Below are 25,595 nucleotides of genomic sequence, written 5' to 3'. Positions count from 1 at the left end.
TTGACCTTATCAATAGAGATGAGAATGTCCTGTAACAGGCTGGTCAGTTTTCCTGTGTCACATGCGAGGAATTTGTTCAATATGATTAAGTTACAAAATTCTGAACGGGACCAATATATTTATCTTATAGCTTAACAGGCCCTCCTATAGATGAGATTTTTTACTGCATGTATGCATCACTCACTTGGTGGTGAAATGACTTGAGCACAAGAGTATTTATTCATCATCACGTTTGCCATTCGTTTTATTTAGTTTTGTCAAATACAGGAATTTCATGTACAGAAGAGGAACTGGGAACTACAGAATGAAGTAGCTGTACAATATTTACACATCAAAACAACAAAATTGCTCTGCAAGAATATCCTCAGAGAGGTCAAATCATGGGAAATATCAATCAACAACAAACAGATAAAAATGACTAACATTAAACACAGACATTTATGCTTTTGAATCATTTCATGTCACACTTCCTTTAAGAAAGTCGTGCTTTATTTTTTTTTGTTCTTTGTCTTTACAGGCATTAAATCCTCTCTCTCATTGTCTTTTGAAGAACAAACAGAAAGAACACAGCTTATTTTAAATACATTACCCCTGAATCTCAACCGCTTTCACACTGAGGCCGGTAGAACCAAGAGACTATCACATAGTCCTTTTAAACCATATTTCTGTTTCACTCAACTCTAGATTTACCACTGTTGGTATGAGAGAAGCAAAAAATTGCAGGTGGGCCATTTTTATGTATACCCCTTTAAAACATATTTCAAAAAATAATAACAGCCAACAATCCCATCTTATGACGGTCATTTTTAAAAATGTCCTTGTATAAATTATACAAACCATATAGTTATCAATACATTACTTAGACAGTGTGTGTGTGCGTGCGTGCGTGCGTGTGTGCGTGCGTGCGTGTGTGTGTGTGTGTGTGTGTGTGTGTGTGTGTGTGTGTGTGTGTGTGAATATATTGTAGGTCTTCACAAAAATCTTTTGTAGTGCTGACCAAATGATCTCATGGTCCTTGTCTTTGACTTTTGAGGAAAACCCTTCACATTCACAAAGTTCACTACTCTCCAGCTTCCAATGTTTTTTTGAAATCAAGAGGTACTTTAAGATGGACTCAATAATAAACAAATACTTTAAAAATGAAACCTCCCACAAACAAACCACTGTATCTCACTGGAACCTGCGGCACTACTAGCACCTGTTCCTGTTTCTGTAGTGGGATTTTTTTGTTTCACAAACTCAGAAAGCCTCCGTCTATGTAATACTTCAGGTGGATATGTGAGTTTAGTGGCTGGGGCTTCAAGCCTTGGCACTGAGGCTAAGCAGCTCCATGAAGGAGTTAAAGAGGCTCTCCAGCCAGCCTTGGTTAGCCATGCACTGCTGCACCACCTCCTCCTGGCCGGGGTCCTCCGCTGCCTGCTCGATACTGTCCGTCTGGTCAGAAAACAACAAGTCAGTTACATACAGAACAATGCCCACAGTGCAACTTTACAGAAAACTACACAAGTAGAGCAGACGATACAAGGCTGTAAAAACTGGCTTATAACTGCAGGTGCATATTTATGTATCTGTGAGTGGGTGAGGTGCACAACTAAGGTTTTATTATTTGATTTTAAACAAGAAAAAGTGTGCATTGTCCATGCAAGTAAATAAGAAACATGAGACTGGTAAAGAAAAGGAAACAACTATGACAATATAAAACTATTACTAATATTACTTAACAGGAGGCACTGGGTTAAAGTTGAATAGATGTTCTCTCCTCCCTCATCTGCTTTCCTCTACTTTAGGCTGCTCCCAGACCTGCAGGAGGTTTCTGGCTTGGATTGAGGAGCATTTTTGTAACTGGAGGGGATCTAACCCTCTGTCTCCACGCTGCCCAACACTAGTCTGGCCTTCCAGAGCCCCCCCAACCACCAGGGCCCAGTCGGAGGCACCTCATCCTCAAGCAATATTACTTTTATATCCACCGCTAGAAGTCTGGTCTAGAGGCCTGTCTAGTGTAACCCGAGTTGGTACAAATTATAATCAGTCTAATCAGGTCTGTTAGGGTCTCATTCTATTGCACTAGGTCCATGTCACTGTGTCAAGATATCTAATACCAGCTCTGATTATGTGGTGCTTCATCATCTCTACAGAAAAACGTGTGTGAACTGTGAAGTGCAGGAAAAATTACATACATTATGCTATTCTTTTCCCCTGCGGCTGGTTCTTTTCTTTTTCTGCTACCGTATTGGCTCAAATTTATTCTGGACATTCCATTTGAAAAAGTGAGTTTTGTTTTATGTTTGAGGACTAGACACGTACATGTTCACAACATCAGATATTCTTTTTGAATGGAGAGATGTAACACTGGGGCCTACAGAGAGTGTTGCATTATGGGTCGTTTGTTGCCTTATGCTAGGCTAGAGAGTGTCTGCAAGTCAGTTGATAGTGTTTTTTTAGAGTCAGTGTTTCAGTAGTTTTTGAAGTGTGTAATACATTTTTCTGCCACAGAGGAAATACATTGATGATGAGTGGAAAGGATGAGAAAATAAGAAAATAAGTCATTTTGATCACTTCCAAGAGGCTGACAGAAGAGTGTGTGAGTATGTGACTGATAAACAAGCTACACAACTGTGGGATTTACGTTCTGTATTATTGAACATAATTCACTTTTATGAGAGAAAAGACTTCAAGGATGAGGACTTTCCTCTCCTTGAATTAATAGTGCCTGAGGGAAAACCTTCCCAACAGGGGCAATTGTGAAATTGTGAAGGGGGAGTCATCTCTAATCGCCTCTAATTTGCCAGAATTGTAGCATTTAAGTCACTTAGTAAATTTTTAAAAGACAAGTGGGAGAGTTGAAATCTGAGTCTTTCCATATGTTGTCGCCCTTCAACATCCCTCCAACTCCAGTAAATATAGTAGAGCACCTCATGTCATGCTGGTTAGACCAGCCAGGACAGACTAATTGGATGGGTCAGGTGATGTGATATGTCATCTACTGGATGCCTGGCCTTGTCGTTGTGGGTATTCAGCTATCTAGCAGAGCATCATTGCTCAACCAGGTAACTTGAATATGATTATTGACTTCAGTGTGGTACCAAGACATGTGTCACCCAACAACTCTCAAGCATCGAGAGAATCGAGAGCGTGTCCTTGCATGGTAAATATGCCAATTTTAGCATTTCATAAAACTCAATGATACAGATGGGGTTTTGGACTAAGAAGCTTAATACATTTTATCATTTAAGAAGCCATCCTTACCTCCTTCTTGCAATGCAGGAAGGTGTGATACTTGTAGTGGTGAAGGGAATGATACAGACTGTAGATCCGGCAAGTTTCAATTGAGAGCTTCAGATCCTGCAAAGGGTTGTGACAGAGAAAAGATTTAGGACATTTTTTCCAGTATTTTCTAGCAAGAGGTCCCCCCTGCCCTTTCGAAAAGAGCACTACTGACAATCAAAGCAACACTGATTTTTTTTTATACTTGAGTCAGTAAATTCCAGCCTAAATTATCTGAGAGAGTTTGTCTTAGCTAAAGTACACAGCTGTACTTTCAGAAAAAGTAGGGTTCTACTGTAGGCATTTCGGAATGGTGTGCCTCTAAAGACCAGTATAGCAAACTAAGGTGAGATTTTTTTTACAGGTGTTTCACAGTCTTTTTTGACTTTCCATTAATCCGGATGAATGTTAGGCTACTGGAAGTGTATCTGAATCCATATGCTGCTGCAAAGTATACAAATTGTTGATTTGCAAACTGTGGTCCATTATCACTGTAGAAACATTGTGCGATGCTAGCTGATGTTGTCTGTTTCTAGTGTTTATTCAGTCTCCTGAGTAGGGTCCTTGCTGTTTCACTGATGTTGTCTTTCTCTCGGGGGGGGGGGGGCTATCTTAAGGGTCTAATAGCAGGGATCTTAAGGTGTTGAATGCTTTGTGGTAAGTGCTGACATGATCTGAAGACTCTGGCTATATGTTCTTACAGTCTAACCATGTAAAGGAGTCCTGCTGGGATACCTCTGGGGGTCCCTATTGATTCAGCAATTCTGTCCTGGTCTTAAACATACATTAACTGATTTCAGCCACTTGAGGGCAGTGGAAACAGGTTGTGCACACAACATTGACATATCATCACCCAACTGCTACGGCAAACTTGTTATGAAATAGTTGTTAATTAACACATCAAGTAGTTCAGTCAGCCAACAAACTTTGCTTGTTAACAAGAAAACTCCACAGGGCACCTTTAAGTCGGGGTGGAGTTCTCTTCATCCCGTCCTTACACCTGCTGCTCTGGAGAGCCCCTTGGCCCTGCTGCACCTCTGTCTCTCTATCCTCCTCATCACTAACAAGATGTCGGGTCCTTCACTGATGTTTTATGTTGCAAATGCTTGTTAGAGTTCAAACTGAGATATTGGCCTATATGTTATCTTTATGTTCCCATCAGCCTTCATATGGACACAGGTGTCTAGAAACAGTTATTTATAATCCTCTTCTTGCTCATTAGTTCAAAAACCTTTGTCTTGCCCCCAACATACAGCCACTTGTTATCACCTGACTAAAGAGCCATACATGATGACACCTTAGCCAGCTCCATGTGCTAATGAGGACCATGAGATGCTATTGAAAGCTCAGAAAGCTTCTAAGAGGACCTTGAATACTGACATATTGTATACTGTTCCCAAAGGTTCCCCAAGAATGAACTTCTATGCTCAGAGCAAATAAATAATTGGTGTTGTCAATGGTGAACAAATTTGCTCCCACTTGGTCTCTCTGGAAGCTCACTGGACATGAATAGCTCAATGTTCTTTGACCATTTCATCAAACTGACTACTCAAGTCAGGTCATGCTGGTTTTTTGGCTAACTTCCTGCACCTCATCAACCACTGATTTTCTGCATGTAGTACCTCAGTGGGAAGGACAGAGCCTCTGTGCAGTAACCCAACATGTACGATGCCCAGCTATTTCTGACCACTAAGCTGTGACTGACTCTTTAAGGTGCCTGGCCATCCCTTCATGCACAACACCATGACCTCTGAGGACACTCTTCTCTGCTTCTCTTCTTCTGCCAACTCTTCTCTTAACTGTTATTCCCCAATATCTCAATCAACATAGACACTGGTACCCTGCACTCAATCTCTATAGAACTACTTGTGCTTTGACTAATGGTTGCAGGGCTTTGTATAGAGTGTTGGACATGTAGTAGCCAGTGGTGGAATGTAACTAAGTACATTTACTCAAGTATTGTACTTAAGTAAAAATTTGAGGTACTTGTACTTTACTTGAGTATTTCCATTTTCCATTTGATGCTACTTCATACTTCAACTCCACTACATTTCAGAGGGAAATATTGTACTTTCCCCTCCACTACATTTATTTATAAGATTTTCATAAAATTATATATTTTAAATGCACAATATGTAATTTCAGCCGCTAGGGGTGTGATGATGGTGTGAAGTAGCAAGGGATCATGAGAGTTGTTGTCTTCATTGTTATACAACCAGCGTCTTCAGGATAGATTTACCCCAGTGTTCATCTTTAAGGATGTTTTTACCGGGAGTCCAATTACCCGCAAAGGTCCCCTTCTCTCCAAAACAAACGGACCCGGTGATAACAGGTAAAAACACTGAATAAAGCTGTTTTACCTAAAAAAAATCAGTGTATCTCTGACGATGTTCGGCGAGCACCAGACTTCCTGGAGGGGCTGTTAGCCGAGCTGCTGCTAACGTTTGCCCAGTTTATTTCTCTGATAACTTAAGATCCAGACGTCTGACGACTAAATCCTTCATCTGGCTAAAAGATATAGTTAAAAATTACCAAAATTTATCATGAAAATGTGACCTAAAACTGAATAAAAGTCAGTTTATAACAGTTTCTGTCGAACAATCACAACACCGATATATTATCTTGTATGTGTGCAAGTTACTCTTGGGTAGATACAATTGTAGCGGACAAACACAACGCTGACACATGCATCTTATGCACTACACTCTTTGGTAGAGGTGTACGATGCCATTGACAGGCGACCAAATGAAACAGTCCGTTACCTTGATTAAAATTACAGATTTCTCTGGGTTTGAAAATTGTGGGAAACATTTGGGATAATATAAATGCACAACTCAACAAAATATATAACATAGGTCTTGTTGTTTTGAGACATTTTAATGTGGAATAATTACATATTATAGCTAGATAGAATATTCTAACTGTTATTTAAATTATCTGCTCTTTTCTTTTTAAATTTGTTATGCACTTTGAGCTGCATTAGTATCTGAACGTTGCTATATAAACAAAGTTTATTATCATTATCATCATTATAAAAACATATGATACACTTATATAATATAATGCAGTACTATTAATCTACCCAAAGTATCTAAAATTGCCTCCACATTGACAAACTGCAACACAAAATGCTCTTATATGTATTTGTTAGTGATAAAAACAAGCAATACAATATACTAAAATAATATACCACCCTAAAAGAAGCCTACTTTTACTTTTAACACATTAAGTACATTTTGCTGATAATACTTCTGTACTTTTACTTGTAATGGAATATTTTTAGACTACAGTATTTCCTCTGAATACTGTTAGTAGCAACATGTTAGTCTTAGTTTGTACAATATGGTAACTGATGATGGCATTCATGTTTTGTATTGTTTTTCTTTTTGTTATGCATGTATTATTTATCCATGTGTGAATATAGTATACACTTAGTCATATTTTGTATGTTAGTTGCTCTTTGTCTTTAGATGAATGACATTCATCCATCTTTTGTCAACCAAGGACCGGTTACCCACAATGCTTCAAAAAGTACAATATGAGTAAGAGTGATGTTATAGCCATGCTATTTCTTACCTGTTGCTTAGGAATACTCCTCTTGACGCGGTTCAGAGTTTTGCGGTTGTAACCCTCCCCACCAAGGTGAACTTTGACAGCTCCAGTTTCCAGTGGGTCTGCTGTCATCTTGGGGAATATGTGTAAAGCCTCCTAGAGACAGGAAAGCACAATGTAGTCAAAGACATGAGATACAACTCAGTTTTAGTTAAACTCACATATGTTTGCACAGGATTGGTACAAAGAACTCCTTTTTTTCCTTTTTCTATTTGGTATTTATTTCTTGTAAATCAGTTTGTAACAGACATTGATTTGACAAGTTCTTGTAAAACAAACTAGAAGAATGTGAAGGTTTACCTGGTGCTGAGCACTCATGTTGACCCTCCTCAACAACCTCTTCTTCTGTTCACTGAGCAGGCTATCAATTTTCCTCATGGGTGGGAGGTACAACTCATCTGGAGTTAAAGTAGTACAACACTCATTTTCATTTCAGTCTTATATTTTAACCACTGTCACTGCTTATTATTGTGAGGAGGTTAACAACAGTTAGTAGGTTAAGTGCTTTCAGTGGTGGTTTTCCATACAACAGAATTGGCATGATAAAAGATGTTCCTCACATTAAAGGACAGGTGCACAATTTTTCAAGTCTATCTTGAAACAACAGTCAGGAGCACAAATGAACATTCAAACATGTTTGTCTTGCTGTAATCATTCCTCCTGTTCATACTGACCATTAGAAGATCCCTTCATAATGCACTTACAATGGAAGTGACAAAATCCACAGTCCTCCTTCTGTGTAAAAATGTATTTAAAAGTTTATCTGAAGCTAATATGAAGCTTCAGCATCCAAATGAGTCAAATCAAGTAGATATCTTTCTTTTTTGTTACTATACTTCCACCACAGCTCAACAGGGAAACACTGTCTGAGGAAACACAAAGAGGGAATTTGATGCTAAAAAGACTGTAAATGTGTCAGATATCCACTTGATATGACTAACTCAGACTGCTGAAGCTGAATATAAGCTTCACATCAACTTTTAAATGCATTTTTGCACTAAATGACTGTGTGGACACACTGTGGATTTTGGCCTCCATCATTTACATTGAAAGCGCATTTGAAGGATCTTTAACAGCCAGTATAAACAGGAGGAATGATTACAGCAAGGAAAACCTCTTTCACTGTTCATATGGACACCTGACTGTTGTTTTAAAACAGACTTGGAAAAACTGTGAACCTGTCCTTTAATAATGCCGAAACTGCAATAAATGCATGTCGCCTGCACCCTTCATCGAGCCAGTTCTCTCACTCACGCTCCATTTTACCCTCACTCATGAACAAAATCACATTCACATAGAGGGGAATTCACTACTTTCCAGCAGACAAATCATACCACAGCATGTGGCATAGGCTACTCAGACTCAACACACAACAACAGTGAAAAGGCCATTCAATCTCTGGACAAGTCACTTATACTCTCAACTCATTCATACTTTCACTGAAGCCTTTCATTGTGTCCTTCCATCTGAGTTCTCACCGTCAGTGTCCTCCAGTGCTTGGATCATATCAGGGTCAAGTGCCGTACTGACCAGCATCTCCACGTAGCTCCTGAACATCTCCCTCATGGCTCTGCTGTTAACTCCACCCCGCACAGGTCCTTAAAACACAAATAACTCACACTGAGGGCCTGGACACAGCAGACACATGCCGAGGGAGATTCATGAATATGTTATTAATGAAAATGTGTGTACCATACACACACACACACATAGCAGCTGACCTTCGTCATCACTGGGTGGAGAGGAGTCAGACTCAGAGGAGGAGGATGGCACCTCCTTCAGCCACTTCTTCCTTTTCTTAGGAGGAGGCTCTGCCTTGTCCTGTGAGGTCTTGGCTTTGGACTGACGCTGCATCTTCTCTCCTCCTCTCTTCTCCTCCTTCAACCTCACACACTCCACTGTGCCAACTCTCCTTTCTCGCTCCTCTCTTTCTCTTTTCTCTTTCTCCTGCTCCCTTTGTTTCTCCTTCTCCCTTTCTATCCCCTCCTTTTCCTTATGTTCCCTCTCTTTCTCTTGTTCCCTCTCCTTCTGCTCTCTCTCCTTCTCCCTAAACTCCTGTTTCTCCTTTTCTCTCCTCTCCTTTTCTCTCTTTTCTCTCTCTTTTTCTCGTCTCTCCCTCTCTTGTTTCTCATTCTCTTTTTGTTCTCTCTCCTGCCTCTCCCTTTCACTTTGCTCCCTCTCCTTTTTTTCCTTTTCTTTCCGTGCTCTCTCCTGTTTTTCTCTCTCCTTCCGCTCTCTGTCCTGTTGCTCCCTTTCTTTTTGCTCCCTGTCTTTCTGCTCCCTCTCCTGTTTCTCCCTTTCTTTTCGTTCTCTCTCCTGTCTCTCCCATTCTTTCCACTCCCTTTCCTGTCTCTCCTTTTCTTTCCGCTCCCTGTCCTGTTTCTCCTTCTCTCTCTGCTCCCTGTTCCTCTTCTCCCTCTCTTTCAGCTCCCTCTCTTTTTGCTCTTTCTCATATTCCCTTGTCTCCCTGTCCTTCTGCTCCTTCTCTTTCTTCTCCCTCTCTTTCTGCTCCTTCTCCCTTCTTTCACCCTCTCTTTCTCGTTCCATTTTTTTCTCCTTTTCTCTACGCTCCCTCTCCCTTTGCTCTCTGTCCTCTTTTTCCCTCTCCATCTTCTCTTTCTCTCTCCTGTCCCTCTCTTTTTGCTCCCTCTCCTGTTTCTCCTTCTCTTTTTGCTCTCTCTCCTCCTTCTCTCTCCTCTCTCTTTCCTTATATTCCTTTTCAACTTTCTCCCTGTGTTCCCTATCCCTTTGTTCTTTCTCTCTCTCTCTCTGCTCCTTCAGCTCTCTCTCTTTCTGTCTCTCCTTGTCTCTGTCGTCTCTCTCCCCTCGAGGTGGGGTTTGATTGTGAATGGTGGGCAGCTGTTTAGGTAGTGACTGCCGCCTGTCAATCAATAAGTTAAAAAAGAAAGACACAGAGTGAATGAAGCTCCATGTGTTAAGGCCAACAAAGCTCGTTTGTTATTAGAGATGAACCCAAAATCAGTTGTTGACAGCTATGTACGTTTTTGACACATTTCTCACAGAAATTCATTCAGATCTGTCGTTTTGATGTTGCTGTAGCTCCGATTCTTGTATGACTGAGTAACAAACAGAAACATTTGACAAGAACATCAAACTCATAGCCTCACCTCAGAGTCAGACCAGCTCTATGCCACGGCTTTCTGGAACACACTCTGACATAATCTTTCTTGTTGACATTCTCCAAGAACTTCACGTACAAACGCTGGTAACGCATTTTTGCATCACCAAAGTAACCCAGATACTGAGGGAAGAGACAATAAGAATAAGAATGATAATTTAATAAACAGTGTTGTTCTATATGAAAAAAATGATTATGTTATACAGGATTAAAGTGAGGATCAATCAACTGGATACTCACAATGTTCACAATTTTTCAAGTTTGTCTTGAAACAACAGGAACATGAAACATATGTTTCTTGCTGTAATCATTCCTCCTGTTCATACTGACCATTAGAAGATCCCTTCATAATGCACTTACAATGTAAGTGATGGGGGACAAAATCCACAGTCCTCCATCTGTGCATAAATGTATTTAAAAGTTTATCTGAAGCTAATATGAAGCTTCAGCGTGCAAATGAGTCAAATCAAGTAAATATCTTTCAACGTTACAGTCTTTTTGTTACTATACTTCCACCACAGCTCAACAGGGAAACACTGTCTGAGGAAACACAAAGAGGGAATTTGATGCTAAAAAGACTGTAAATGTGTCAGATATCCACTTGATATGACTAACTCAGACTGCTGAAGCCTCATATAAGCTTCACATCAACTTTTAAATGCATTTTTGCACTAAATGACTGTGTGGACACACTGTGGATTTTGGCCTCCATCAGTTACATTGAAATCACATTTGAAGGGGATCTTTTACTAACCAGTATGAACAACAGGAATGATTACAGCAAGGAAAGACACACACGGAATATTGTAAACCCTTGAAATGATTACAGTTGCGGGGCCCTGGATTGTACCATACCAACTATGACAACACTAATTTGTTTTGAACCCCTAGAGAGCAGCAGATCATCAGTTACCTGCTCTACGTAATTCAGTTTTGATTTAACCTGTGGGAGTCCTGAGATAAACGTATGACTGCTGGAAAACTTACATTACTGGTTGCACAGAACTGCCTTTGACCATCTTTGATCTCTGGGCTGAATTTCTGGAGCAAAGCTTTCTGCACCCTCCAGATTGGTGGGGGCTCCCGGCCTGTCTGCAAGGCCATCTGGTGACACACAAACAAATGCAGTGTATATTATTAATGTTAAGGTATTTTATTCACCATACATACTTCCTGGGAGCTGTGCAGGGACTCACCTTCAGAGTCCCGATGTCCTCAGTTCGAACCACAAACTCATCCCGCTCACGGAAGATTCCCTCGCCTCCACTCTCACTGTCCTCCTCTTCACTCTCCCCAGCAATGGCGGCGTCAGCCTGCTTCTTTGCCAGGTGGAGGGAGGTAAGACGCTGGGGTGCTGGGGCTTCCTCTGGGGTTGGAGGGGATGGCGGTGGAGACGATGATGAAGAGGGTGAGGAAGAAGAGGATGAGGAGGGGGACGGCTGCCCAGCTTCAGGTTCCTGGTCCTGATCAGAGGATGATGGAGGCGGTGTGGTGGACGGAGGGGGTATGGACTGGCCCAGGGGAAGGTTGGAGAGGGGTGAGGAGGGAATGGCCGGAGGGGAGGTGGAGGGGGGTGGAGAGGTACCTGCAGTTGGAGCCAGTTGGTAAGAAGCCTGCTGCTGCTCAGGAGGAGGATAAGTTGGATTCACCTCTTCCTCATCCTGCTGCATCGGCAGAGGGGAGGGTTCAGAGAGACACAGGGGAGGGAGGGGTGAGGGTGAAGAGTAGGTGGGTGGTGAGGGGGAGATGGACGGTGATGGGGATGGAGGTGCAGGAGCAAGCACAGGTCCTGATGGAGAATCTGAAAAATAGGATGGGAGGAGAGAAATGGGAAAGTTACTCTCTACTCAAAACCAGGCGGGCCAAAGCCAGCTTCATTCCAGCCTCCTGAACTGGGTCTAGCTGGGTAAACAGTCTCACACGCACACACTAGCACTTTAAATGAAAGGCCTATATGAACTTTTTGATATGAGCTTTAGATTTTAGATTTTAACATGTCTTTTAATTATGAGAGCTATTTAAATACTGTCCCTAAACTGGACTTATTTATGCTGTTTTTATCTGATTTGTTTGTTTGGTTATGTGCACTGGTACTCTCTTCCCAAAAGAAGTTCCTAACAGAAAAATAAAGTTGTTTGAATTTGAATAACTGCTGCTAATTTTTAAGGTGAAATGATTGTTTGATTCCTCCCCTGGTTTGGTGTGTTTCTGCATGAAACCAGATGTCAGTGCGGGACCCAAAGGAACCGCACTGCAAAACATGGTGGTGTGGATATTGATGCTGCCAACTGATTCAGACAAAATCATCTTAAGTCCACTCACTAGCTTTTTCCAGAGCTTTCTCAGTTAATTGTTGTTGGCTCAGGTGTCATGAAAGTGGTTCAGATGTCATCACGTGACCTAAGATTGGAGCCTTAGTCAAAATAAAAAAGTAGCTCTCAACTCCTCCCTGAATTCTGCACCGCCTGCTATCCCACAATGCCTTGAGAAGAGATTGTTCTACATGTAAGTAAGAAGTGTATGGATGAGTGAGAAACGTGTCAGATGTGAAGCACCACAGCAGCAATGAGAAAATGATAAATGGACTGCACTTATATAGCACCTTTCTAGTCTTCCAACCACTCAAAGTGCTTTACATTGCATGCATACATTCAGCCATTCACACACACATTCATAGACTGATGGCTACTATGCAAGGTGCCAACCTGCTCATCAGGAGGAGAATCTAATGCATTCACACACATTCACACACTGATGGCACAGCCATCAGAAGCAATTTGGGTTTCAGTATCTTGCCCAAGGACACTTCAACATGTGGACAGGAGGAGCCGGGGATTGAACCACCGAGTGAGGGATCAAAGGTCATGAGCCAGGAGTCAGTGGACAGTCTGAGAAAGGACTATCTTTAAACTGAGACAATCAGGTTACAAACCCCCTCCCATATACAACCACCTGTTTTTAAAGACTGAAGTTCCATAATCAGTTCACATTATGACGGGTGAACCAACTCCATGACAACTGAGCCATTTGCTGATGAAGGCCGCAAGATGTGATTGAAAGCTCTGAAAAACCCTAGTGAGTGGACCTTGAGTTAAGATTATTTTGTCCAACTACTCCAAGGTCAAGAATGACCTCAAAGACAAAGATATGCTCAGACATGATATCAAATTTTCGAGTAGTGGGGTTCACTTTCAGCTAAAGTTTTCCTTGTTAAAGACAATTCTAAAGAAATATATATATATAATAGACAGATTACCTTCAACCTTCAGAACCTCTGACATCTGCATTTCAGACATCCTCTCCTCCTCCTCTTCCTCTTCCACCTCCTCCTGCTCTTCCAGAGCCCCGTGCTGCAGATTCTGCGCATCTCTCATCATTTCTTCATTGTCTGCAGTCTCCTCTCCTCCCTCCTCTTCCTCTTCATGTTCTCCTCTTTGCTCAGCCTCTCTCTCCTCTGTTTCTTCTCTATTCTGTTCTTCCTCGTCCTGTGTGTGATGCTGAGTGTATGTGAGAGCCTCCTCTTTTCCGGGCTCCATACTGGTAGAAGGGATGAGTGGAGGCATGGCAGGAAGAGGGGGGCTGAGCGGTGGCTCCTGTGGGGTAGGTGGGGACAGAGTGGATGGGGCCTTGACCATGGCAGAGGCCATGGCAGCAGCCAGAGAGTGTGGAGTGTCGTAGAGGGCAGAGATGGCAGATGAGATGCTCTTCTGCAGGTCCTGGTTTTTACTGACCGAGTCTTCCTCATCAGAGGAGAAGGAGGGCAGCGTCTCCAGGTTCCTTTTCAGCTCCTCATCCAGAGGCTTGCAGGGACTTGGGCAGCTGCTGAGAGCCAGGTCGGCCCCCTCACCCTCCCCTTCCTCACTGAATGTCCCTGGAGGCTGCTGTGGTGGAGTTGATGGTAGGGGAGGAGGTGGGGATAAGGGTCTGATCCCTCCCTTCAGAGGGGAGCAGGGGTTCAGGGCTTCTTGCTCACCTCCATCATGTCCTGGTTCAAGTCCTGACTGTTTCTTTCCTGTCTTCAGAAAGTCCAAAAAAGAGGCCATGAAGCCAGGTTTGAAGTCAAAAGCCTTATCATCAGCCTGCAAAAGAGCAGAATCTCATCACTGATGAGTGATTTATGGGGTTGTAACTCATTGTCCACTGTATTGGTATGGTTTGCCAGTTAGCTGTATTACTCTGTATACTGCAAAAAACAGTTTCAACTAATAATTTTGTCTCATATTCACCTGTTAAGACTTACAGTAACTGTCTTTAGAGCAGCATTAATATATTTTCTGAACACTAGGTGGCAGCAGAGCAAGATAAATGAAACCCTGACTTCTAATCATCAAACTGTTGCCTATTTCCACATCCAGCAGACTCAGAGGAACATTAGCATTTGCTTTGAGTCATGTTTGTGTTCACCTAATGAATCTAAGTCCAATATTAACTCTCCCTTTAGCCTTGGTTTGATCTCCATCAACTCCTGAGAAAAACTGCTAGATGCTTGCAGAGTTGTGAATAATTATTTGTGAGTTTGTCACTATGAGAGACTTTTAATAATTTCATTATAAACTATTCTACTACTACTGTGAGATACTTCCAGGTGTTCCCTGTATAGTTTCCCATGTTTCATGAATTTTCTAGAAATGGGTTCTAGTATCTTGACAGACAAAAAGAATAAATGTGAGAGATCATGTTCTGCTAGAACCAAGAAAATGATTCTAAGACATTTTTAGGACTGCAACTAAAATTATTTTCATTTTCAATTATTACTGAATCTGATCAGTTTCTCCTATAAGCAATTAATCATTTGGTCTATAAATAAAAATCAAATGTATTTTGTTTGTCAGACAAATAGTCCAAAACCTAAAGATGTTCAGTTTACAATCACATAAGAAAAGAAAAAACAGCAAATCTTTGCAATGCCAGAACAAAGGAATGTTTAGCATGACTGACTAATCAATATTCAATACAAGTGCAATTGATATTTTGTCTGCTGACTAATTCATTAATTAACTAATAGTAACATGGTCTTGTATTGAGAGCAGGTTAAATAATCTCTAATATAATTAGAAATATAATACATAATTTATAGTCTTATCATTCCTGAATGATCTGCCAGATCTTGTGTTATTTCCAAAGACTGACACTAATTTAATTAATTCCAAAACATATGTCAGAAGGTGTGCTCACTTCTAGAGTTATCTTAAATTTAAAAGCATTTTTAATCTTAAGTTTTTGAGTAGAAATAACAAAACTGTAAATTTTCACTTTCAGCAGTTAATACAGGCCTTAGACTCTAGGCTATAGGTAATAAGGCTTAACAGACAGCAGGTGGCAGAAAGGATCCTGCACTGAAAAATGTAGTAACCGTGGCAACAGCTGCCCTGGTAACAGCCATCTCTCTCCTCTCTCTTTTGTCAGTCAGAAAGAACTGGCTGTCAGTCAACTATAACCTCCTTCTCTCCAAACCTCAAATCACAAAAAGATGACTAAAAATTAAAGAATTGTGTTTCTGGTCTACTACAGACTAAATCATTTCTTACATTTACATTTACATTTTGTGCCAAATGCTACCTTTTTCACAGGTATTGGCTTAATTTAAGTGTGACGGCAGAGAATGTGTTGCTCTCTCTACCAGAGGCTTGAGTTTGAATAGATGAGGTATGAATTATATATGAAGCTCCTGGCTTTGCTCATTTTTGTACAGGGACAAGCAACTTACTGAACTGGAGAGTTTCTGCATAGCAGCCCAGGCTTCAGGATTCAGTGGATCGTCAATTTCCTTCTTCCACGTCATCTGTGTTAACATCAGAGAAAACTGATTTTAAAAATTGATTTAGCAAAGGTTAGGTCACACTCTTTAGAAATGTTGTTAGGTAGAAAGTTGACTTTTTCTTTACATGTAGAACAACCTAATGTAATTCCTTTCAAGATGTCCACAGATACCCGTTCTCTTGAAGATTTCACAGTGGGAGTTGCATATAATCAGGAACACATTTATTGATCAGGATTATATTGAAGAGAAGAATGTGCATACAATGTCATCTAAAAGGGCTATAAAGAGCAGAAAATATGAATTATGTCTTATTGCCATAGTTAATATCTACAGTAAGTTGTGGTCCTATCATTTTTGTCCCGTTTCTTATTGTACTCCAAAATGAGGAGTTTGAGCCTGATACCTACATGTGTAGCTAGATTTATCAGTAAGAGCAGCGTAGAAACTGGAGTCATTTTTGTATTTTCCCCCCACATTTTAAGGAACAAAAAGTAATGACAAGTTAACATAAACTTAATTAAAGTCATTATATTTAAACCTGTAGTGCTGAACTTTTGTCTCCCCCTTCTGGCAGTGAGAGTAATTACACAAACACTGTCAACATTATCACCGCAGACCCCTGACACTTTTTACGTGAGCAGGTCCCTGCCCTGGCAACGCAATGTGGTTGGGGAACACTGAGGACAGTCAACCCTAGTGGACAGTCTGCCCCAGTCGACAGTCACAAACCAATCATTGCTGGTTGACATTAGAACATCACTACCAGTGCGCCAGCCCACAGACAAGAGATTTAGAAACTCCAGTATACTGTGAAATACAGAGAGATTCACCTGGCAGTGATAGACTTAATCAGCATTGTGTGAAGTCGTTTGGCAAAGGCTTGAATGTAACGGATGTTCATTTATATGTAAAAGTGCCGCATTCCAGCTTTAAATTTTGGTTGCAGCTCCTTTGCAGTCAATGACTGACTGCAGCAGTCAGACCCTGGTGATGCTCTGTCAGGTCTGTATGTACTGCATTTCTCTGTCAGCTCAGTCATGCTTAGTTGAAATGAGGTCTTGTGACTGACTTGGTCAGTCAAGAGCATTTCAATGTTTGGCCCTTAAAAACTCCTTAGCTGTTTAGTCTGTACCATGGGAAAGATCATTTTTCCCTGCTACATTGTTCTAAAATTGCTGGACTTGGTTTTGAAAAAGTATTACAGATGTGAACACTTTCAACATCCTTGAAGCTGAGTCAGCACTATAACCTCAGTCACTGGTTAATGTCAAATCCAATGTGCTGGAATACAGAGACAGCACAATAAGAAGATATCTGTCCAAACATGAACTCACTGAACTGTATATCAGTTTGACTTGATTTGGAAACGAAAGGTGTCCCTTCACAGTCAAAATATAGACTGCAGATACAGTATGTCTCACTGCTGCTGAGATAACTAGTCTTCATCCCACTCTAAAATTAAATACAAAGTTGAAGCTATCATGCACAGGTCTTCTGCAGCTCCTTCTCCCACACATCTTGACAACAAGGAGTAAGTAACAGACTTTTAACAAACAATAAGATGTATGCAGCCTACATTATAGAATGATAAGGGATTTCTGATTAACATGGGGATGAATTATTCTAAAAGGACAGTTTCATTAAATCATATAGTCTGTGTGCCAGTCATTTTTAGAATTTTCAGGTAGAAAAAAACATCAGAAACAATAAGAATCATTTTCATGTCAAACTGGTACTTTCTTTTATGCATACAGTATGTATTGGGGAACATGGATCAAAACAAATAAAAAGAAAGAAGCTGAATTTCAGCTGATAAATATTGATAAGGCAATAATTGTCTTATTCTGTATTGATAACATGGATTATGTTCATACAAAAGGTTCTATGAATCTTTTAGGTCAATATCGTGTGGCAGGTTCTGCTCTCCCAAAAAGCCTTGCCTTTGAGTCTCCATTTTTGAATAAATAAATCCACTGTTCAGCCTCAACTTCCTTCTCGAACCATACTCCATTTTTATTTGCAAGCTATTTGTCATTTTGCCTTTCCCCCGTGAAAAAAGTCACTGCATTCCCCCTCAAGCTGTTGTGTATAATTTGACAGGAGAGATGAGAAAACTCTCAGCTTTGGTCACACATCACACAGTGCCAGTCCATTCAAATTTGCATGGTAAAATCTCTATTGAATTCATATTAAATACTCATCATCCTTTAAAACCTTTGAACATTTTTATTTGGAATTGAAATTAACTACAAATAAATTTACACTTCAAATAGGTTTGTTTTTCGCAACAAATACAAGTCTAGCATTTGTCAGAAAAAGAATGAATGAAGAAGCTTTGCCGGTGCAACTAATGAGGGGGAATCTCGCTAAGCAGATTAAACTGAACAGTCACTTGACGAAACTCAGTGTAAACTATCAGTCAAAGTATAGATACTAGATTCATGATTCAGGTGTTCCTATTGCAGCAGTTTTTTGTGAAGCCTCTCATGAGCTCCTTACCTCTCCAGCTTTCTGCTGCTGCTTTATCATCTTGTCTTGCGTCTGGTTCAGCTCATTTCTGCTGATGTCCATGGTGGTGCTGGGTCCAGGACTCGGGCCCAGAGATGGTGCAGACCCCACCGATCCATCAGACAGAACCGGATCAGTGCTGGACAGTGAGTCTGTCCTCAACAAGGATTCTGATGGAGGCATGGCAGGCAGTTTGATCTGAAAGACAGACAGCTCGGATGAACTAAGACATTCAGCAGGACTTTCAGCATGTATGCAACATTTGTTTTGTAGTTTGACCATCTAAAATATTTAGAACAGAAGACTACAGGAACTAATATGCACCTTCACCACCTTCTCCGTATTATTTCAGGTAAAAGTGATTTAGTTTACAGTTAATATTCTTCTAAAAAGACACAAAAATTGAACATCAATCAAATCAGTGAAGTACAGAGATCTTTGTAGTAAATACATAAATACAATATTATCTATAATAAAGTATCAGGTCTCTATCAAGGAAAATAAAGGTACATAGTTTAAGTGTATTTAGAGGTTTTTATGGCATTTCTATTGTTTTTATTAGATAAACTACCATTATTACAGAAAACACATCTAGGTGGGTCCCTTGGTGGGTATAGTTGCAGGCATAAATGGTGGTAGTTGGCAAAGTAAACATTTTGCAAAATAAGTATAGGCTACACCTTTTAAGTATCAAATACTATTGCCACCAATGGACCACCATTAAGTATTAAACACAATATTCCAAAGCAAGAAATCAATCACACCCTCCCTCTCTCTATATTGGCTGGGCATAAGTAGGTGTCTGTGTTCTGCAAAGTTCCATGAAGTTGAACTCTGTACAAGGCAAACAGTAGAATGTATCCTCTGCCTTCATCAATCAAAAGAATGGGCAGTGAATTTTGATGTGAGTGCATCCTCAGACAATTGCAAAAATAAAAACAGACTATTTTGAAACTCTAAAAGTGAGACACCCTACCCCTAGGCTATCTCTGAGCTAAGAGTCATTTCCATTGTACCAGTCAATTAAACCTGCTGACAACTGTAAAAAAAAAAAAAAAAAAGTAGGGACATTGCAATCTGTGGTCTGCTAACAATGTTGTAGACCTTCAATTAGAAAGCTTTTAAAGATCCCCTCCAGACATATTTTAGAATATATAAAAATACTCTGCTTAGAATAATACATTGTGTCTGACATGTTTTTTTCCACAAAAAAGTATCAGTTACTATGTTAAAAACCCTTAAAATAATGTCTCCTCCTTCTCCATCATGGAAAAATCCAGATTCTATGAATATGCAAATGTGATTCATTTCAGAAGTTTAACTCCTCTGTTTGTCTCCTACTTCACTGAAAAGTCCACTCTCAGTAGATGCGCACTGGAGGCTTCAAGTTTCCACATCACACTTAAGTTATATACTGGCCCTCAATTGGCTCCAAACTAGATGTGATGTCACAAATCATGCTAGTAGGTACGCCCCTTAATCTCAGATTTACAGTGAGTACAGAGAAACTTTACTCGTTCAGCAGGTAATTGTGAAAAACTCTGCACATACATCAAGCTCAAACATCCAACTGAAGTAACAATAAGCAAAACACATTTTTGAGAGGAGGGTGACTTTAATAACAATTTAGATTTCTTAATCTGCTGTTGTCTTGCCTACATTTTGACACCAGCGAATGTCCTTAAAAACTGAGGTCCTTAACAAGAGGAATTATTACAGTATTGTGCAAGAATCTGCTAGCATAAAAGAAGCATTCATTTACCCAGACCTGATACCAAATAAGTCTTACTTGAGATAATTAAGAACTACTCTGACAGTTAACACTAATTCCTTGTTGGTGTCTATCAATGTGATTTATCAAGTATAGCAAATTAGTCCTAACTGTCCCCAGAATTCTCAGAGTGATACATTTTGTTCCTACGTTAATGTACAATAGAATCAAAACATTTCATCAGCACTCTGAGCAAGGACAGACAACACCTATAGCAGTAACACTACACTGCCTAAATTGTTATTGAAGATCACCTTTCATCTACCGTACAGATTTAGTGTAAGCTTTACCTTAGCTGGTGAAGGCCATTGAGAATCATTATTTTTGATAGTTTTGATAAAGTATACTTTTACCCTTATTGCCTTTAGTCTAAGTTATTTATCATATACCCACAAGTGATTTTCTATATTTTATTTTGTTTCACCTGGAAGGATGAGGTTCAGTATCACTTTATTAAATATACCTGTTAAATCTCATTAAATCTATTTAGATTTAGCTTTTAATAATTTACAAAATGTATATGTAACATTTAAGAACTAAAACTTAACCAATGACAATTGTTTAACTTTAAAGTTTAACTTAAAGTTAAGTTTACCAAAAATTAAAATTACACAAATTACATAACACTACATCTGTAATTTGGTTATTGATTTTTTACATTTCTAAATGCCATAAAGGGTGGGTTAATTCATCATCAGAGAACTTTTACTCTTTGCTGAGAGTGCACATAGGAAGTTTAATAAAATCCTATTCCAACCCCATTCTAACTTTCTAGGAGTCACTATATGATTCTTGATAAATGCAGACCCTGATTGTCTCCTCTTACGTCTCTGTTTACCTTGATAGGTCTGATTGGATCTTGTTGCGGCTGCTGGGACGGTTGCTGTTGATGTTGTTGATGATGATGTTGTTGCTGTTGGTGATGCGGTTGGTGATGAGAACAGGGCACATGCTGCTGCTGATGATGCAGGTGATGCTGTTGTTGTTGTGGTGCTTGGTGGTGGTCTGGCTGTTGTCTGTGATGTTGATGTGGATGATGTTGGAGATGCTGCTGCTGGCTGAAGTGTTGCTGTGGATGCTGCTGCTGATATGGGACACTTTGTGCTTTGTTCATATCACGATGCATTTCCACGAGCCCTTCCTCCCTCCTGCCTCGGCCTCGACCCCTCCCACGACCCCTCTTACTTTCTCCAGGCACTGATCCCATCAGCCCCCTGCAGTAAGGAGGCTCTGGAAGAGGACGTATACGTGGTCTACCTCGTGGGCGAGGAGGGCCTTCACGTTTTGGTTTAGTTGGTTTCCTGCCTCTTTTCTTAGGGCCATCATGGGGGATGAGTTGTTGAGGGTGTCCAAGGGAAGAGAAGCTGGAGGGGTGGCAGAAGTCCATATCACCCATCAGTGGACTAAGCCCACTTACTCCTGATGCCCCCCCAGCCTTCCTACAACTAGACACCAAGTCAGGGAGCAAGTCAGGAAGGCGTCGACTGTTGAGGCGAATGTCAGCTGGAACATCAGCTTTATCCTCATCATCCTCAAATTCATACTCCTGCGCATAGTTTTTCTTTATTTGAGGTTGTGGCTCACGCCGCTGTTTAAGTAAGTGAAATGAGCTGGTCTTCAGCAGTTTCTTGGGTCGAGAGGAACAGAAGATAGGTGATGTCAGACCAGTAGCGTTTGAACTTCCACCCACTCCCACAGCTCCCATCATCTTGTTGATTGAACCATCCCCTTGAACTGCTGAACCCAATCCCATAGTGGGAGTTTGGGACTGGATAAGGCCAAGCTGGTCAGTATTCACAGTGGAGGGAAGCTCATGGGTCTTCATAGAGTCAAGGTCTAAGTGCAGATTGCCATTTCCTGTACCTGGAAGGCTGTGGCAATATTGTCCATACCCTTGATCACTGTGATGACTGACCATATCATAGCGCTCTCCAGCGCCTCCTGTTTTTAAGGCCTCCATGCCCTCCTGCACTTGCCCAGGACCCTGGGCAATACTTTCTTGACCAGCCTGTCCTGCCCCAGAATCTCCAGCACAGCTTGACTTGTAATCAGCTGAACAAAACATGTCCTCCATCCCAGGAAAGAAAGAGCGGTCTTCATCATTTAAGAGAGAGTCTGGAAAGCAGATAGATGTTAGAGAGGCAAACCGCTGCTGCTGCTCCTGTTGCTGATTTTGAGTCTGTCCTGCTTTACCTGGTGGGCTCACTGTGTCAAACTGGTGCTGTTTGAGCTGCTCTAACTGGGAGTGTGACAGCTGATTTTCAGGCTCTCTTGGTTGGGGCGGTGGCTGTTGTTGGGGAGTTCCCATATTTGCTGCCATGCGGTGGGAGTGTGGGTGAGCTAACTGAGAGTGTGACAGCTGATGGTGAGTGTGTGCTTGCTGTTGGTGGTGGGCATGGGCCTGAGCCTGGTTGAGGTGGTGCAAGTGTGAGGAGGTGGACAAGCCCAAATCTGGTTCAGAGAGGAAGTCATGGAGATCTGAGGCTGTTTGTTGGGGATGGTGGTGGGGTGTAAGTCTGTGCTGCTGTCTATGTCTGTCTCCAACACCTCCATCTCCTGTAACAGCCACACCAATCCCGACTGCAGTTCTATCCAGAGCTCCTCCACTGTCTCTGCTATTCGTCTGGGAAATTGATTGGTCTAGCATGTCTAGGGGAGACACTGAGTTCTGACTGGCTTGGGTTTGATCTCTTGGCTGCCCTCCAAGGCTGTAGTGGGTATCCATACTCTGAGTCTGGAGCTGGAGTTGCAACTGTGAAGACTGGTTCTGTGGGTGGGATTCCACCCCAGCAGGCCCTGATCCTCCAGCTGAACCCATGATGGCCTGCTGGCTCAAAGGATGCTGCTGCTGCTGCTGTTGCGAGGCTTGTTGGGGGTCCATTTTAGTCCGGGTGGTATGGGAAAGGACAGACTGCAGCATGTGAGTTTGCTGGGGAGGGTCTGGTGGTGAATCCATCAGAGAGAGGGGGACCTGGCTTTGTCGAGCCTGCTGCACATCTGGTGTGTTACACAAGTAGGCATTGTCTGTTCCATCTGAAGGCTTCTTCAGCTCCATGTGAGGGTGGCTGTGTGAGTGGGAATGGGGATGGTTATGCTGAGAATGTTGTGAGTGCTGTGTGTGCCGAGAGTGCTGGGAGAGTTGGGAGTGCTGGGAGTGCTGAGAGTGTTGTTGAGCATGTGAGGATACATGTGAGATGTGATGAGAATGTTGGGAGTGTGGGTGCTGTGTGTAGGGGTCCCCTCTTCCATAATGTACCACAGAGCCCAGGGAGTCATGTTGCTGTTGATGAGAGTGGGTAGTATGGGAGTGGGAAAGAGAGTCAGTGACCCCTCCTACTCCTCCAGCAGTGGACTTTGATATGGTCAACTCTGACTTGGTCTGCTGCTGTTTCTTCTGTGATATTTCTAAATGACTATTCAACCCACTGGTTGCATCACCAATTGTCGTCCCAGGACCTGAACTGCTGGTGGTGTTATTGGTACGAATGACACTCTGAAGGTGGTAGCGCTCTTCTGATATCTTGTCAATGTCATAGGTCACCCCCTTGCCTTCACCATCCCTAGCCTGTGGGATTGGCTGGGGTAGTTGCTGAGGAGGTGGATGATGCTGGGAAGGATGGGGAGTTGAGCTCTGGGCCTGTAGTAAGTGGTGGATGAGGAAATCATCATCATCCTCTTCCTCATCTTGGGAGCGCTCAACTCCTAGCATGTTGGTCTCTGTTTTTGGTTTGGGTGGTGTTGAGTGGTAGGACTGACTCTGCCCTTGCCGTGTATCAGGGAAACCTTGTGGTGAGGACATAAATGGAGGGGAGAGGATGGAGGACAAGTATTTGCTGGCCCCTGAGCCTCCAGGAGACTGTGCAGGGCGAGCAGAAGCGGGAGAGTGCAACCCAGGGCGGCTGATAGCAGAATTGATGGAGGGTGAGGGACTAGACTCATTCAAGTGGTAAGAGCTGCTGCCAGCATTACTAACACTAGCAGCACCACTTCCTGATCCTGCAGGTCCACTTCCTGTTGATCCTCCAGCGCTCCCATACCCTAAGGAAGGACTGTCTGTTCTTCTAAGAGTAGCTGAGCCAAAGCTTGAGTCCCCAAAGACTATCTCTGCAGAGAACGAGCGTCCTCCAGTGCCTAAACCAGTAAAGGCCTTACCTCCAGAGCCCCCTGCTCCAGAGCTCAAGTCCTGGGAATGAGGTGAGTTGAAGCCTCCATAAGACTGGGACATGTGTGTAGGTGGAGGCTGGTTGGGAGAGTAGGACTGGGCATGTTGCTGGGGAGGGGTCTGGCCTTGTAGGCCTGTGCTGGATTTAGCCACAGATGGAGAGCCATAGGTGGAGAGGCATTGCTTGGGTGCTGGCTGTTGAACAGGTGTGGATGACACCACTGGTAGAGGAGGTGGTGCCGGTGCTGACTGAGGCGGGGGCTGCTGACGAGAGGGGGCAGACAAGGAGCCAGTACTAGTCTTGGAGCTAGAGGAGGATGATGAGGAAGTGGAGGAGGCTGATGGTGGAGTGTGAGGGGTACGGGAAGAGGATGATGCTGAGCCTGAAGAGGAGTAGCCACTGCTGGAGCTAGAACTTTTGGCTCCCTTAGGGGCAGATGAGGAGGAGGCAGAGGAGCTGGAGGAAGAAGAAGTGTAGGGAGTTTGAATGATAGGTCGATATATCTGTGATTCTGTCCGTGGTGATGGCTTGGGGTCTGAGGATGGGCTCTGCTCCCCTAGGGGACTGCAGGACAGTCCAGCATGCCGGTGGTGACTTGCTATTTGCTGGTAGCCCGATGACCCACCACAGCTGGCATATTGCTGTAGGGGGAGTGTTGCGGACTGGGCTGGGGATGAGCGTTGGTAATGCTTGATCACACTGTCCTGCCGGGGAACCGCCCTCTCCTGAGGAGGCTGGGACTGAGGGGGGGCCGTGGGCAACAGGGCTGGCGTGGAAGAGAACATGGAGGCATTATAAAGCTGAGAGGACTGATTGTGAAGTTGGGAGGACAAAAGGTTGAACTGGGGAGGGGGCAGGTGGCAACTAGAGGAGGTCGGAGGGGCTTGGGTTTGAGGAGGGGCTGGGAGCTCCTGAGAGCCCCGGTAGGTGGTACTCTGGGAAGACAGCAAGCGATCAAATCCCAAGCTGGACTGGGAGGGTGTTTTGATGTGCAGCAGGGGATCATGGGGGGACAGCAAACCGTTGGAAGTTGGGCTAAATGTAGGCGTGTCCTGCAGGGATAGTGAGGGAGTGAAAGATCGTCCAGAGAAGGAGCCAGGATGCTGGTATGCAGAAAGGGCTGAGGAGGAAGGGAAGGAGCTGGAACCCGGAAGTGCCCCTGAAATAAAGAGCTCCGCTGGGGCTGGTGTATGCATTGCTAAGGGACACAACATTACATGGTCAGTACTGGTCAGTACAAATCACTGCAAATCTATTTTTGCAAATTAAATGAATACAAATTATTTTGCTAATGATTATTATTTACTATTTATGAATAATAGCATATCACTCAGTACCAAGAACTAAAACTACAGCAAACTATATTTTTTTCCCCAG

At 42.4% G+C, this 25,595-nt stretch overlaps 1 protein-coding gene across 1 annotated transcript in view; it reads right to left on the bottom strand.

Moving 5' to 3' along the window:
• Positions 1 to 215: 215 nt before the first annotated feature.
• Positions 216 to 25,595, bottom strand: part of prr12b (proline rich 12b) — a 40,916-nt gene continuing 15,536 nt past the window's right edge. The window contains exons 4-16 of the mRNA XM_044331873.1: positions 20,894 to 25,416; positions 18,276 to 18,482; positions 15,723 to 15,797; positions 13,272 to 14,094; positions 11,212 to 11,816; positions 11,003 to 11,119; positions 10,005 to 10,138; positions 8,598 to 9,757; positions 8,355 to 8,474; positions 7,177 to 7,274; positions 6,841 to 6,972; positions 3,247 to 3,342; positions 216 to 1,434 (exon numbers count right to left, since the gene is read on the bottom strand). Coding sequence (XP_044187808.1) covers positions 1,300 to 1,434; positions 3,247 to 3,342; positions 6,841 to 6,972; positions 7,177 to 7,274; positions 8,355 to 8,474; positions 8,598 to 9,757; positions 10,005 to 10,138; positions 11,003 to 11,119; positions 11,212 to 11,816; positions 13,272 to 14,094; positions 15,723 to 15,797; positions 18,276 to 18,482; positions 20,894 to 25,416 — 8,225 coding nt within the window. The 3' untranslated portion in view covers positions 216 to 1,299. The remainder of the gene's footprint in view (positions 1,435 to 3,246; positions 3,343 to 6,840; positions 6,973 to 7,176; positions 7,275 to 8,354; positions 8,475 to 8,597; positions 9,758 to 10,004; positions 10,139 to 11,002; positions 11,120 to 11,211; positions 11,817 to 13,271; positions 14,095 to 15,722; positions 15,798 to 18,275; positions 18,483 to 20,893; positions 25,417 to 25,595) is intronic.

Source organism: Thunnus albacares, chromosome 17 (assembly GCF_914725855.1).
Source record: "Thunnus albacares chromosome 17, fThuAlb1.1, whole genome shotgun sequence".
In the NCBI taxonomy this organism is placed as follows: domain Eukaryota; kingdom Metazoa; phylum Chordata; class Actinopteri; order Scombriformes; family Scombridae; genus Thunnus; species Thunnus albacares.
The sequence above is the reverse complement of the archived record's forward strand: the minus strand, read 5'-3'. Positions and strand labels throughout refer to the sequence as shown.